The sequence below is a fragment of the Octodon degus genome, unplaced genomic scaffold (assembly GCF_000260255.1).
Source record: "Octodon degus isolate 3935 unplaced genomic scaffold, OctDeg1.0 scaffold00214, whole genome shotgun sequence".
Classification (NCBI taxonomy): Eukaryota; Metazoa; Chordata; class Mammalia; order Rodentia; family Octodontidae; genus Octodon; species Octodon degus.
The window spans coordinates 3,163,605-3,178,618 of record NW_004524790.1 but is presented as its reverse complement, the minus strand read 5'-3'; the positions used below and the strand labels follow the sequence as shown (position 1 = coordinate 3,178,618).

The 15,014-nt window shown below is 35.7% G+C and overlaps 1 protein-coding gene across 1 annotated transcript in view; it reads right to left on the bottom strand.

The window, feature by feature from the left end:
* LOC101584631 (vomeronasal type-2 receptor 116-like) overlaps positions 1-15,014 on the bottom strand; it is a 46,082-nt gene that overhangs the window by 26,169 nt on the left and 4,899 nt on the right. Inside the window, 6 exon segments of the mRNA XM_023705136.1 lie at positions 8,511-8,738; positions 9,516-9,592; positions 9,595-10,217; positions 10,219-10,319; positions 11,062-11,350; positions 14,203-14,287. Of these exon segments, the coding sequence (XP_023560904.1) occupies positions 8,511-8,738; positions 9,516-9,592; positions 9,595-10,217; positions 10,219-10,319; positions 11,062-11,350; positions 14,203-14,287 (1,403 nt within the window).

Below are 15,014 nucleotides of genomic sequence, written 5' to 3'. Positions count from 1 at the left end.
TATACTATTTGCATGCTGAAGTCATTTCATAGTATGAAACAAATGAAAAACATAAGTGCACTTGTTTCCCACCTAGAAAGTTTATAAACAATTTATTTTTCAAAAATAAATTTGGAAAATTTAGCTCCATTGCCCTGGAGAGCATGTGTGGGAGAGAAAAGTGAGTCTACACCCCTCTATTCTTCCGTCACCCTGAGATGGTTCATTTGGCAAGAGAAGTGTTCTAGAGACCTAAGGAACAGCAGAAATACAATAGGACAGTGCATAAGGCACACACAGTGCACATGAAGAGCTAGAGCCATGGAAATATCACATTGAACATTGAATACAGGACTCAGCAACCAGCCCTATCAGAGGAGGCAAGGTACCTGACCCCTCCTCCTACATCACGGAGACCAGGAATCCAGGGAAAGACCAGCTACACAGTAGGTCACTAACTAGGGTGCATTCAATGGACAAGTGAGACTAGCAAGTTGGAATAGTAACATAATGAGCCAACAGTTAATAAATTAGTTCTACCAGCACTTTGCTTAAGGAAAAAGACACAGGAAATAGAAGATAGTGGGTAGGGCCACCACCTTTTAAAAATTTTCATTTTACCTTGCTTTATTTTTATCCTAGTTTATTTTCCTTTATATGTATTTTTCTTATTCTAATTTCTTTTCCTTTTAAAAATTTTCTTTTTCTTCTTCTTCCTCTTCCTCTTCCTCTTCCCCTTCCCCTTCTGCCTCTCCTTCTTCTTCTCCCTCTCCTCCTCCTCCTCCCCCTCCTCCTCCTTCTCCTTCTCCTTCCCCTTCCCCTTCTCGTCCTTCTTCTTCTGTTTTTTTAACGTCTTTTCTAAATGGCTGGGGAGAGGCCAGCCACAGAAAACTATTCCCATCCTACAAACTCAAAACTAACCTCAAACAATCCCTTGAATACTTCTCATTCTTTCTTTTCTAACCCTTCTCTACTATCCATACCATTTGTGATTATCCTTTGTCCCCCAGCATTGCTTGTACATCCTTTCCAGTTGTCTTTGCTTTATCCACTCTCTTCCCTAATTTCCCCACCACCACAGAGAAAAAACCACTCTACCAAGGGGAAACAACTGGCAGGAAAACTCCTAGTCTATGACTGTTTTTGTTCCATAACTACAGGCTTTGCTTCTATGATCTAAATACAAAATCCATAGTTTCCAGTTTGTTAGTTTCCTAATTGTGCTTCATGATGTTTTTACTGCTAATTGTACTACTTTAGCTAGGACATGATAGCTGTTGCAATCAGTTGTTCATCCTTCTGTAATTTTACTGGGAAGTTCTGGGACAGTACTATTACCACAGTCCTACAACAAATGACTGGGTACTGAGCCAAACCAACGCAAATATCACACGCTTAACCGGTTGGGAAACTAAGATCTGGGACAGACACAAACTGAAAACCTTCACACGAAGACATCCCTGAAGAACAGTTTTTTACTAGAGAGAGCTTTATACTGCAAATAGAGTTACCTCTTACAAAAACCCCAAAACAAGGCCAGTCAAAAAGCTCAGCAGATTAAAACACCTGCAAGCAGACACAGGGGCCTGGGCCTTCCATGCTGGCCCCTCCCCAGGGGCGTGCTGAGACTGCAATTTAGACTGGGAGTGGTGGCGCGTGCCTGTAATCCCAGCTCTTGGGAAGCTGTAAACAGAGAGATTGCTATGAGTCCAATCTAGTAATGAGACCCTGAATACCCTGTAGACCCTTGCCTAAAATACAAAATAAAACAGAAAAGAAAAAAAAACCCTACAAAAATCATCCTAAAAGCAAAATAAAACAGTTTTTGAAATATAAAATGACAAGATGATGAAGCAAAATGTCATCTCAGAACTCCAGAAATTTCAGAAATGATAGCAATTGAAATAAACAAATCTGTGAGGCTATAAAGGAAATCAGATCACAAATAATCTTGGAGGTAAAAATTGATTGATAGGCCTCAATGAAAAAATTGGAGTAAAAAGGTATGAGATAAATAGGCAAATGCAAGAAAATTTCCAAAGCATGGGAAAAGAATCTGATATATAGTTAAGTGAAGCATATAGAACTCCATTTAGCCATACAAAATCATCTACTCTCAAACATACAATAATCACGATCACCAAAATTCAACATAAAAAGTGAATATTAAAGTTTTTTAGAGAAATGAAATAGACCAACTTGAAAGGAAAGCCCATTAGAATCATGGCCAAGGCTGGGAAGATAGCTCAGTAGAATAAGCATTTGCTTGGCACGTGCAAGGTCCTGAGTTCAATCCCCAGCACCAAAAAAAAAAAAAAAAAAAAAAAAAAAAAAAAGTATCATGGTGGCTAAATTCTCATACAAACTTATGAATTACCAAAGCTGACTCAAGAAGATATAATTAGTCCAAAGTTGTTGACTTGAACCTTTTATAGCTCAGCATATTAATATAGCTTTCCTTTTTATACCTTGCGGTATGGACCATTGCCAGTCATGCTCACTACTATTATGGACAATTGGACTATACTGGCTTATTTTTTTCTAAATTCAGGTACCTACAATCTTTGAACTGGCATCAAGTGTGAAAAGGTCCTTCAAAAACTTCTCCAAATACACCTTCCTTATCAGCAATAGAACACCCATCTCTGACAAAACAAAATAAAAAAGGGGATATAAATAAAGGAATGTTTGTTGTGAAAAAAATATGTATATACAAGATAGTTAGGATATATAAACAGCTACTTTCTCTTAGTTCATTGTGAAGAAAGGTTTGTACTAATATTAGACAAGATATCATGTCTGCATCTTGTCCTCTGAATAACTACTATGAAGACAACAATATGTAGCATCTTTTCCTCTGAATGACTACTATGAAGACAACAATATGTAATGTATTAATTATTTTAACTGGCCTACTAACCTGTTTTGGAACTGTTTCATTGCTATTTTATCTTTTTTTCTCATTAAAATGAATAAAAAATGAAAAAGAATATATAAATATTCTTTTTTTTTGGTGGAACTGGGGTTTGAACTCAGGCACTTGAGCTTGCAGGGCAAGCACTTATTCTACTGAGCCATCTCCCCTACCCGATAAATATTCTTAATAGTCCAATATCAGTTAATCATATTGAAAACATAAGTAAAAACTTACCACCAAATGCCCAAGTCCTTATGGACTTCACTGCTGAATTCTATAAGAAATCAAGAGACCATTTAATGCCAATACTCCTACAACTCTTTAATGAAAATAAAATGGAATTTTTCCAACTCATTCTTGGAAGCAACTATTACCTTGACACCAGAAGTAGAGGATAGACCCAGCCAAAAATTGAAACTACAGACCAATCTTTCTATTGAACATAAATGCAAAAATTCTCAATAAAAGCAATAAATGTAGTACACCATGCCAAAGATTCCAAGACGAAAATCACAATAGCACCTCAATAGATGCAAATAAAATTTTGATAGAGTCTAACACTCATTCATGGTAAAAATCTGTAGAGAAAATTGGAATATTTTCTGTACCTCAACCCAATAAAAGACTTTTATGAGAAATCGACAACCAACATTATACTAAAGAGCTAAGTAATTGAAAACTTTTACTGTAAAATCCAGAACAAGATAAGGCTGTCCATTGTCACCACCCCATTTCATATTTAGTTATGGAAACATTAGGAAAAACAATTAGATAGAAGAAAGAAATAAAAGTGACAAATTTAGAAAGGGAAAAAGTAAAATTATCATTATTCACAGATGACATTGTACTGTATAAAGAATACCCTCAAAAACTCCATGAAAAGATTTCTGGATTTAACAAGCAAATTCAATGTCATAGTTGCATACAAAGTCAACACTAAAAAGGCAATAGTATTTCTGTACATGTATCACAAACTCAAAGAGAGACAAACTGAGGAAACAGTGACATCTTAAAAAAATGAAATTCTTAGAAATCAAACCAACAAAGCAGTAAACATTCTATACATTGAAAATTATAATAGTCTATAAAAGTATGTTGAAATGAGATCCAAAAATGAAAAGATATCACTTGCTCATGAATATAAAGAACCAATATTATGAAATGGATATAATCTCAAAACTGTGACATAGATTTAATGAAATCCCTATCAGAGTAGCATTAGAATACCTCTTGTCCTCTGAATAACTACTACAAAGACAACAATATGTAATATATTAATAATTGTAATTGTCCTACTAACCTGTTTTTGAAACTGTTTCATTGTTACTAAAATGGAAAAAAATAAATAAAAAGAACACCTCTCAGATGTGAGAAAATATATGTACAATTCATTTGGAAACAAAAGAGACCTAGCATACCAAAAGCAATCACGGACAAAAAGGCAAGGCAGGAAGCATCACAATCATTGACTTAAAATTATACTATAAAGCTACTGGGCTAAAGTCAGCATGGTATTAGTAAAATAACAGAGCTGAGGATCAACGGAATTGATTACAAGATGAAGACAGAACTACAAGCATACTCACCCATCTTATGTTTGCTAAAAGGTCAAACATGTTCACTGAAAGAAAGCCTGTTTAATAAATGTCACTGGGAAAAAAATACTAGTTTTCCAAGTGGTAATGAGCAAAAAGTAGACACATGTCAATCATCATCCTTTATTTTTTCTTTTAAATTTTTTTTATTTTAATGAAAAAAAATAGCATTGAAACAGTTTCAAAACAGGTTAGTAGGGCAGTTACAGTAATTAATACATTGTATACTGTTGTCTTCATAGTAGTTATTCACAGTACAAGATGCAGACATAATCTCTTGTTTAAACAATATTAGTACAAATCTTTCTTCTCATTGAATTAAGAGAAAATAGCTGGACATCTATCCTATTTTGTATATACATATATTTTTTTCACTACAAAATGGTCTTTCATTTATATCCCCCTTTTTATTTTGTTTTGTCAGAGATGGGTGTTCCATTGCTGTTAGAGAAACTAAAGTAAAAATTGATCAAAGCACTCAATATTAAAAAAGGAGAATTAAATCTACTGCAAAAGATATTAGGTAGAAATCTTGAACATATAGGGGTAGGCAGAGAGTTCATGAACAAAATCCAAATTACATGGGAAGTACTCCAAAGAATAAACAACTACCACCACAAACTATTAAGAATATCTTCAAATCAAGAGAAATCATCACCAGGGTGAAAAGACAACTGACTGAGTGAGAAAAAATTTTAGCCAAATGTCTCTTTGAGAATAGATTTCTATGAATAACATATTGAAGATTCAAAAAAACAATACCTCCAAAATATAAAGACCAATCAAAATTGGACATCTGAGATGAATATACACTTCTCAGATGAAGAAATACAAACAGAAAATAAACATAAGAAAAATGTTCAACATTGCTGGTAATTCAAGAGATGCAAATTAAAGCAACACTGAGATTCCATCTCATCCCTAAAAGAATGGCTACCATCAAGAAATCAACCGATAACAAATATTGGCAGGCATCTGAAGGGAAAAAGAAAGCCTTCTCCACTGTTTTTTGGAGTGTAGACTGGTACAACATCTGTGGAAATCAATGTGGAGATTCCTAAAAAAAATGCCTAGAGACCCACTGCACTTTTTTCCAGAAGAAATAAAAAACATTATACCAGAATAATAGATATGCATCCATGTTTATAGCAGTACAATTTCTCACAGCTAAATGTTGGAAACATGCTGAATGCCCATCAAGGGATGAAAGGCTAAAAAAGATGTGGTAGTTTTATACAGTGAATTAATTCTTCTCTATAAAGAATGATAATCATTCCAATAAACTGCTAGTTTCAAAAATCTTCTGAAGATTCTCAGGATCATTTCCTTACTCATCTTCTACATGTAACTGTATGGCTTGCCCCTGTCATGTTTCCTAGCTCTTCTCCTTGCTCTCTTTTCATTGTCTAGTCCTCAGGTTCTTGCTTTACTTTTAATTGTATTATACCTTTCTATTTGTATTTCTTCTTTTGAGTTCTTATACTAGGGAAGCTATACAACATTTACACATGTGTGTCTGGTGTATTTCACTTATGAGTATATCTTCAAGGCGCATCCACTTAAATGTAAAGGCTTCGAGTTTATCATTCTTTATAGCTGAGTAATACTCCATTGTATAAAAATACCACATCTTTTTCTTCCATTCCTCAGGTGATGCACATCTTGGTTGTTTCCAAGATTTGGCTATCACAAATTGTGCTGCTATAAACATAGGCACACATATATCACTATGATATGTTTTCAGATCCTCTGGGAAAATTCCCAGTAGAGGAATAGCTGGTTTAAATGGGATTTCCAGTCCAACTTTTCTAAGGAGTCTCCACACTGATTTCCATAATGGGTACATCAGTCTACGTTCCCACCAGCAGTGAAGAAGGGTTCCTTTTCCCCCACAGCCTCTTCAACATTTGTTGTTGGTTGATTTCTTTATGATAGCCATTCTGTCTCAGTTGAGATGATATCTTAATGTTGTTTTAATTTGCATTTCACAAATGGCTAGTGAGGTGGTTTTTTCATATATTTATTTGCTTCTTTAATTTCATCCTCTGAGAAGTGTGTGTTCATCTTGGATGCCCATTTATCAGATGCAAAAGCTACAACTCTTGTTGCATAGGTCTTGCTTTACTTTGGTCTTAACCATCCAGCAGAAAAGTATAAAAAGGAAATATGAGAAATAAAGCCATGGTATTATGTTGAGCTGTAGGGGCTCAGGTCAACAATTTCTGACACTGCCAGTCAAGCGGAAGACCCAATACTATTATGGACTACTGGACTCTTTTAGAATATTTTGCTGAGTTTACACACCTAAAATATTCAAATGATAGAACTAATAAAAAGGATATATAGATGAATGTCCATTTTATATCTCTGTATTCAATATGGTTAGGATAGATATATAGTTACATTCTCTTAATGAATAGAGGGATTTGTTGTAATAGTGTTCGTAAATAGGATATCATGTTTGCATCTTGTACAGCAAATAACCTTTAGGAAGAGAGTATGCAATGTGTTAATTATTGAAGCTGTCCTACCAATTTGGTTTCAAACTATCTCATTGCTACTTGTCTCTCAATAAAATTATGGGAAAAAACAATTATAAACCCAGGATTTAAAAAAGAACTTTTTAAAAAAATTTAGGGAAAAATGTATAACAAAAATTTACAAAGAAATCATAGGAGAATAACAAAATTTAATACTACAAATATTTTTATCTTTAAAATAGTTGCTGAGGGTACAAAATATGGGTATAAAAATTTCTCTAGGTGGGGAGATAGCTCAGGAGAATAAGCACTTCCCTGGCAAGCACAGAGTCCTCAGCTCAATCCCTGGTACAAAAAAAAAATTTCCAATTTTTATTAGTACTGATCTTCCTTTGCAATGAACTAAGAGACACTTGCATTGCTTTCCTTTTCCCTGCTGTTCTTTCCCCTTTCATCCCACCTCATTAATTTTCCTGTTTGATCAATGTCTTATTTCATAGTATCTTTTGGCACATTAGGACTTATTTTTTAACTTTTTTATATATTATTTATTCATTCATTCATTCATTCATTCATTCATTCATTCATTCATTTATGTATTTGTTACAGAGTCTCACTACACAGCTCGGACTTGTAGTGATCCTCCTATTTTCAGCCTCCCCAGTGCTAGTCTTACAGGCATGCGCCACCATGCCCAGACTCAGTTCCTGGCTCAGGGGTGGGGCTGGTGTCTCGTATGGGGTTGGGAATCAAACCCTGGTCCCTGTGCTTGCCAAAGCAGGCACTTAGTCACTGAGCTATCTCATTGGTTCATATCTTTAACTTTTTTACACCAAAGAAACTATTCAATGTTTATAAGTGTCTTGTTTGTTTCACTTATGAATCTCATTGTTTTTATAGGTAAATGAATCAACTTAAGACCACGCTCATCAGTGACGCAAATCAGACTCACGGGTGCAAGCACTGTATTGTCTCCATAGTGTAAGAAACTGTAAGAATAAATAACATCCAAAATGTACAATAGATATTGTGAAAGGAGATTAAACTGCTTAAAGGAACAAAAACTGGAATAACATAAATGAAAAATGAAGGAAGAGAAAAACATATAAAGATACAAGTATACAGATATAGATAGATATAAAGATATATCTACATATTCATATATGTAGATATATGACTGTATATATATGCACACACAAGGTAATTATGATAATTGTACTGCTGATTTCTATCTTCTTCAAAAAGAACAGTTTATACTTCTGTTGTTCGATCAAATTTTGATATCTATATCAAGTAATTGAGCAACTACTTTGAACATAACAATATGAATTATATTAACTGTTGTTAATCTCCCATCTCTTTTGTAATTTTGTAATATTGTATTTATTCTTTCTCTCTTTAAAATAAAAAAATGAAAATTTAATTTTACTTATTCAATTTCCACATAGAACTATTGCATGAGCAAATTGTGGGGAAGAAAACACATGATGCTATTTATCTTACTTGTGGTTAAGTATGGCATCGCTATATACAACATACCTCTGTAACTCCTGAGGCCCATTCTATGATATCTTCAGATAAAGTCATTTTTTGGCCATGTGGGGCATATGAAGAAAATGTGCCTAGTTTAGCCATAAATCTAAGGCCTTCTGGAAAATTCCAAAAATTAAGAATATGATGCTCTGAATCCAGTTTCTTTTTGTCATCTAAGTTCACCTTGTCCCCAGCAGGATTGTTAAATTGGACGTTCTTCAGAAAGGGATGCAGCTAAAAGAGATACATTATCCTATGTGAACAGGGATCCAGGAGAAAGACAGAAAATGTGGGTGCAGGAAATTTCCTAAGTGTCTTTAATCCCATTAACCTGAAGCAACTTTAAAACTGGTATTTATTAAATTGGAAAATGTGAATGTCTCAAGACTAAAATGTCACCATGTTCCAGAAATGTCAGTTTCAGGAAAAACGTATTCTATACATTCCTATTTAAATAAGATATACAGTTGGGTTAATGAATAACCTCAAATGTAGAATCAAAGCTTCTAAAACCCACAACTTCCTTTTCTTATCTGATTAGTCGGATATTATCTACCACAAAGTGAGTTCATTATTATCATAAGAGTTTGCAGAATTAAATGAAATTTAATTATGTGCAATGTCTGGTTCAATGCTTTTTTATGGGGGTAGGGGAGGAACCGGAGATTGAACTCAGACCCTTGTGCTTGCAACTGCTATTTACTTTTATAAGTCATTACAGGTTTTCTGGTAGTCTTTTAAGAAAATCATGAGCAGGTCTACATGGGTAAGGAATTGACATCCCGTCGGTGGAAAGAGTGAGCTGGTCAGGTGTTTCCTCCTCCTTGCCAGTGGCACTTGCATTGGGGATTGTTTCAACACAACTCAAGAATTTCCTCCTTACAGAACGGATGATACATGATGAGTTGGATTTTGTAGAAATTATTCTAATATTCTCTTGGGAAACACATGGAATAGTGTAAGATTGGCACCTGGAAGACATTGCCTGCCATGCAAGGGAAGACACATTACCTGCCAGGGGGAAAACATCATCCATTCTGTACTTCTTATTAGAAGCCTTTGCACTTCTTTAAAAAGCATCTCATGAGGGCCTGGGCCACTGCATGCACAGCGTTGTATACATTGTAGCTCTGATCACTCATAGCTGTGTCAAAATGATTTGGAGGCAACCAAGCCACAGAGGCATTAGTTGTACAGTTCTTCAAAGCACAGTCAGACTCAGAGAATGAGCAATCAAAATTCTTGGACCAGTACATAATGAGGTAAGTGTCCTCCAGGTACTTGAAAGGGGTAGCTTCCTGGACAAAAGTTTTGAAACCTGAAATCTCTTTATGGTGGTGTGAAAAAATAAGAATCCCATGGAATGGATCTAGTATGAAATTTCTCCCAGTTAGGTCAGCATGCCATTGTGAGTTTGTCACCCAGACTTTCCATGTCACTAAGTTTTGTGCCTTATTGTAGTTTACATCATTTGGACTACCAGCATCATAGTAAATGACCACCACATTGGCAGACATTGTATCTCCAGTCAGGATATCGTGTTTCTTAATGGCTGACATATATGACACAGTTGCAGTTGACAACATTTTCACAAAAGCTATACATACTCTGTTTCTGTCCATCTCAGCTTTTATATCTGAGAGAAACTGAAGACCTTTAAGGCCTTCTGTGATGAGCAGTCCCACCCACGTCCAGTGGAAATGAATCATCAGACACCATGGCGAGGGCCAGATGAGTGTCCTTTGGGGCCACCTGATGGATAGAAGGGTGCTGGCCCCTCTCAGTCAGTGCAGGATCAAATGAGCCAAAGGTAACCTTAAAGGAAAAGAAAACTGGATAAAACATTGTAATTCTGTTGGTAATACTGTAATCCTGAACTTTACTGAGTAAATTCTACAAGTTGTAGAAGGAGACACATGTTCTTCCCTTTTCGAATTATTTCCTCAAGGGATTTTTAAAAAATGTATGAAAGTACTCATTTGTCCCAGAAACATACTTTTTCCTTTCACTTTAATCCAAAAAGAGAGAAAGAGAGAGAGGAAGAGAGAAAGGAAGGAAGGAAGGAAGGAAGGAAGGAAGGAAGAAAGAAAGAAAGAAAGAAAGAAAGAAAGAAAGAAAGAAAGAAAGAAAGAAAGAAATTGTGTGTAACACACTAAGTCTCTTCTGCACACTTTGGTGCACTGCAGACTTTAAAAGATGTTGGGTAGGCCAAATAGCTCATCAGAGTCACATACCTGCAAGCAGGCACAGGGGTAGGAGGTTCTATCCCCAGATTTGCTGTACTGCCGCCCCCCACCCATCCAGAGCACACTGAGACTGCGATTGAGTGTGGGTGGCATGCATCTGTAATCCCAGCACTTGAGAGGCTGTAAACAGAAGAATCACTCTGAGTCTGATCTAGTAGTGAGACCCTGAACACCCTGTAGATCCTTCCCTAAAATACAGAAAATTAAAAAAAAAAGATGTTAATCCCAGCTTCATTTTTAATCATTTTTGTTCCTGGTAGTTGAAGCACCATGGATGTGCTTCCCTCACTTCCTACCACACCAACCCTCACCTGTGGAAATCTGTAGAGCTCCAGCAGTGGTCCAATCTGAGCTGAGGTTCCCCATGACATTTCTGTCAGGACTGCTGCACACTTGCTCTCTGTCCCACACATGTAATTAGAGATCTTGTGTTGTCCTGTGAGCAAAATGAAGGAATTTTCTAGTATCCTCCAATGACTGTAAATGAAATTATGGAACTCATAGCCCAGAGAAATGTTGGGTAAAAGATGAGGATTCCTGTTAATCTCTTCTATGGCAAAAACAAAGGCCAGGTAGTTCTGGTAGTTGTTGGGTGAGAGCCTGCAGAGAGAGCACAGAAGTCCTTAGGGGAAAGATTCAATCAGTGATCAACTTCTAATCTACCCCAGAACCAATTATAGGCTGTATGCTTTTGTTCTTTCCACACACTCATATAAGTCGAACACAAGTATGAATATGATGATGTTGGAAGACTTTAGAAGGTAACAGGATTTAGTTGCATTATGGGGGTGAATTTCTCATGGAGGAGATTAGTGGCCTTGCAAGATTCTCAGAATGGTTGCTTCATCTTTCAGTTACATTTGTTTTACAGCTAACATGACATTGATATGTATATTCAAAATAAAATTTATGCATAGAATTATATTACATACATACTTAGAAAATGTGATATTTTAAAATATCCTCAGTTTGAAAGAAGAAAACAATGTATTTATCAAAGTACTTATAGCATTCAATATTAACAAGCATCCCTTTCTGTTCAAATGGTTTGTTTTAGTTTATTTATTTATTTATTTATTTATTTATTTATTTATTGGTGGAACTAAGGAATGAACTCAGGCCCTTGCACTTGTCAGGCAAGCACTTATTCTACTTAGCCATCTCCCTGGCCCTAAATGATTTGTTTTAGGAAAAAGATATTTCCTTAATGTTATTAAGTGTGTAGCTAGCAAATTTGCTATTCATATCCATGCTTGCGAAGAAATACTGGGTTGTTTGTACATTAATCCACTTAATTTAGTTTATTTTAAGTATTAGATGATATAAATATATAGCGGCACATTACTTTGTATCTAAGCAAAGATACAATTGCTGACAAAACTGAGATTCATTCAGGTCAACACTTAGATCTTAGATTTTGGTTAAAGGATAAAATAGTGAGTCACGGTGCAGATGGATGATGGTCATGAATAAAAGTTCACCCTCCTTCCCAGGATTTTTGGCACAGCCAAGTGCTCTTCCCTTATCTTCTTGAAAGATTTCTGTAAAGAAAATTGAATATTCTATTGACAGCGTGCAATCTCCTTTGAATGTTGTGGAATGAAGCTTCTCAAAGAAGGTGTATGTAAAGAGGATTTTCATAAAAAATTTTTTGTCAAAACAAGATGTCTTTGTTAGCATCACAATGACTCAGTTGCTCTGAAGTTTCTAAGCTACAGAATAAATATTCAGCAAGACAGGAGAGAATAAAAGAATTTGACAGACAAGCAGACATGAGTATCCCATTAGGAATAAGATTATTCACTTATAAAATAAAAGAAACTTGTGGTATAGTGCCAAAGAAAGCCTAATTAAAAAAATTTAATATAAAATTGGTAAGTGAAAGTCTTTTGAAACACATATGTTATAACCACAACCTTAACAAAATGAACAGAATATTCTATAGCCCTGAAATTTTAGTAAAAACAGTAAAGCACTACAAAGAATATTTTATAAATGTTAATATTAAAATAATTTCATCAACTTTTGCACTACTAAGGAAGAGATTTTTATATCAATAACACATATTACACAAGTGCTCTGAAATTTCAAAATTTTGAAAATGAGAACATAAAATGAGTATGCAATTTACAGAAAATGCATTAATAGATGCATCAAAGGGACAGGTTATAAAAAGTAACCACTGTGTCTATATCTATCTGTTTCTATACATCTATTTCTATCTCTATCTCTTAGATTATCATCTATACTTTTTATCACATTTTAAGTATTAAATTATACTATAGTATTAAATATTATACTATAGTATTAAATATTATACTATAGTATGTTATATTAAATTATGTTATACATAGTGAAAACTATTTAGAAAACTAAAGTTAAGTGAATACACACATTTATCTGAAAAAAATTTCAGATACTACATGCTTTTTTAGAAACTATAAGTAATAAAGAACACGAAAGGATAGGTTGGCCACTTGTTTGCATATCTTAACAAAATTTATTCATGTTTTCCTTCCCGTTCTAGCAGGAAGCTAAATTCTCTTATAAGTCCTTAAATGCTTCTTCCTGGTGGATGCTTTGGCCTGGCTATAAAATCTCAGAATTGCAAGTGTGGTCTTTTCAGGCACAAACAGAGATGATAGTGCCTGGGTCTAGAGCAGGGCCACCTGCAAAAGCAGCCTGATCCTCTGAGCATATGTGGAGTCAGCAAAGGAAAATAGAATAGTGGGTAGCTCATCCTCTTCTTCTAGGAATAGAAACAGATCCTCATCTCTGAACTAGTCCTGAAATCTGATTGTGCTTGGTACCTGGTCAGTTTCTCACTCCCTACTATACTCAGATGCTGTCTGGTCACACTGGGCTGCCTTTAGTTTCAATCACTTTGAAGCATGGTGTAGCCAGACTCCCTCATTATCACTTTCTATGCTTCTGGTTATCTCTGAATGCACTCTTGCCCATCTACCATTCAGAATTCAACTCCCCAAACAAACCACATTTCAGTGCATTCTATGCTGAGGAATATATCACAATCAAATAAAATCTTTCTTAAAAGATTCAATATGTAACGTGAGTAATTAATCCTTTCACAGAGTTTAAGGGATTTTGAGCAGGGTTCTGTTCATCACTCCAAAATTGTTCTGATCTGTCAGCAAAAAGATATACTCAATAGGCATTATGAGAATCAAACTTTATATATGAAACTCATCTTAAAAAACACACTTTATAAAAGGATGAAAGAAAAACACACATTCAGGGTGTGACTAATTGCTGTAATGCTAGCTGCTCAATAAACCGATGCAGAAGAAATTCAGGAGCCCAGGAGTTTGCTGCTATCATATCCAGCACAGTAATTCCTGCCTCAAAAACTATGTAAACATAAACAAAGTGTCTAGAAATCAAAATAAAATCAAACACCTGTGTATTATAATGAGTATGACATAGGTACAGACCCCATCTGCAGAAGGAAAATGGATTCCTTGCTCTGATGTCGCTGCTCCTGAACAGGGTGTAGCCTTAAGGAGAACACAGTAGGAGCTGGTTCATGGAGAAAAATGGATTAGTAAACAATGAAAGCTTCTAACACTAAGGTAGAAACAATAAAACAAAGTTTCAAAAACTGTTAGTACATAACACATTCACGATTGTATGGAAGAAATAAAGAAAAAAACAGAAAAAGCTACATCAACACGTCTGAAAAGCTTCCACTCCTGTCATTCCAATTCTGGTACTGAGTAATCCCTTCATGTGGTTTTCAGATTTCTGATTAGGTAGGGCCTGGGCAGAGTGTCCTTTCTATGGATGGGATCCCAAAGTTCTCTCGCCAGTGAGAGTCCTTAAATACCAGTTGACACAAAATGGGCTGTATCCCAACCTTGTGCATGACAAGATGTAGGGAGTCTGAAACCCCCAAGAACTGGCCGGCTGCTGAGGGAACAAACATCTGCATCTTCTAGACATGTAAGAAAAAAAAAAAACTACTTGGTAGCTGGACAGGCTAACAATCACTTTATGCTCATATAAGTATGTCCGCCAAAGAACCTAATATGTAATCTTTAGAACAAGCCTGTGGCACTGTTTTGATCAAGGAATATATTTCTGTTATTTAAATTTAACTATTCTTGAGACCCAGTCCTAGCCCAGGTCCGGTGAGTGTGTGGAGAGATTCCTGCTACCCTGCGCCGGCGGGACCAGTCCCAGCCCAGGCGCAGCATGGGCCGGACCCTCTCCCAGCCCCTCGGGCCGCCCCCCACCACTCTGCAGT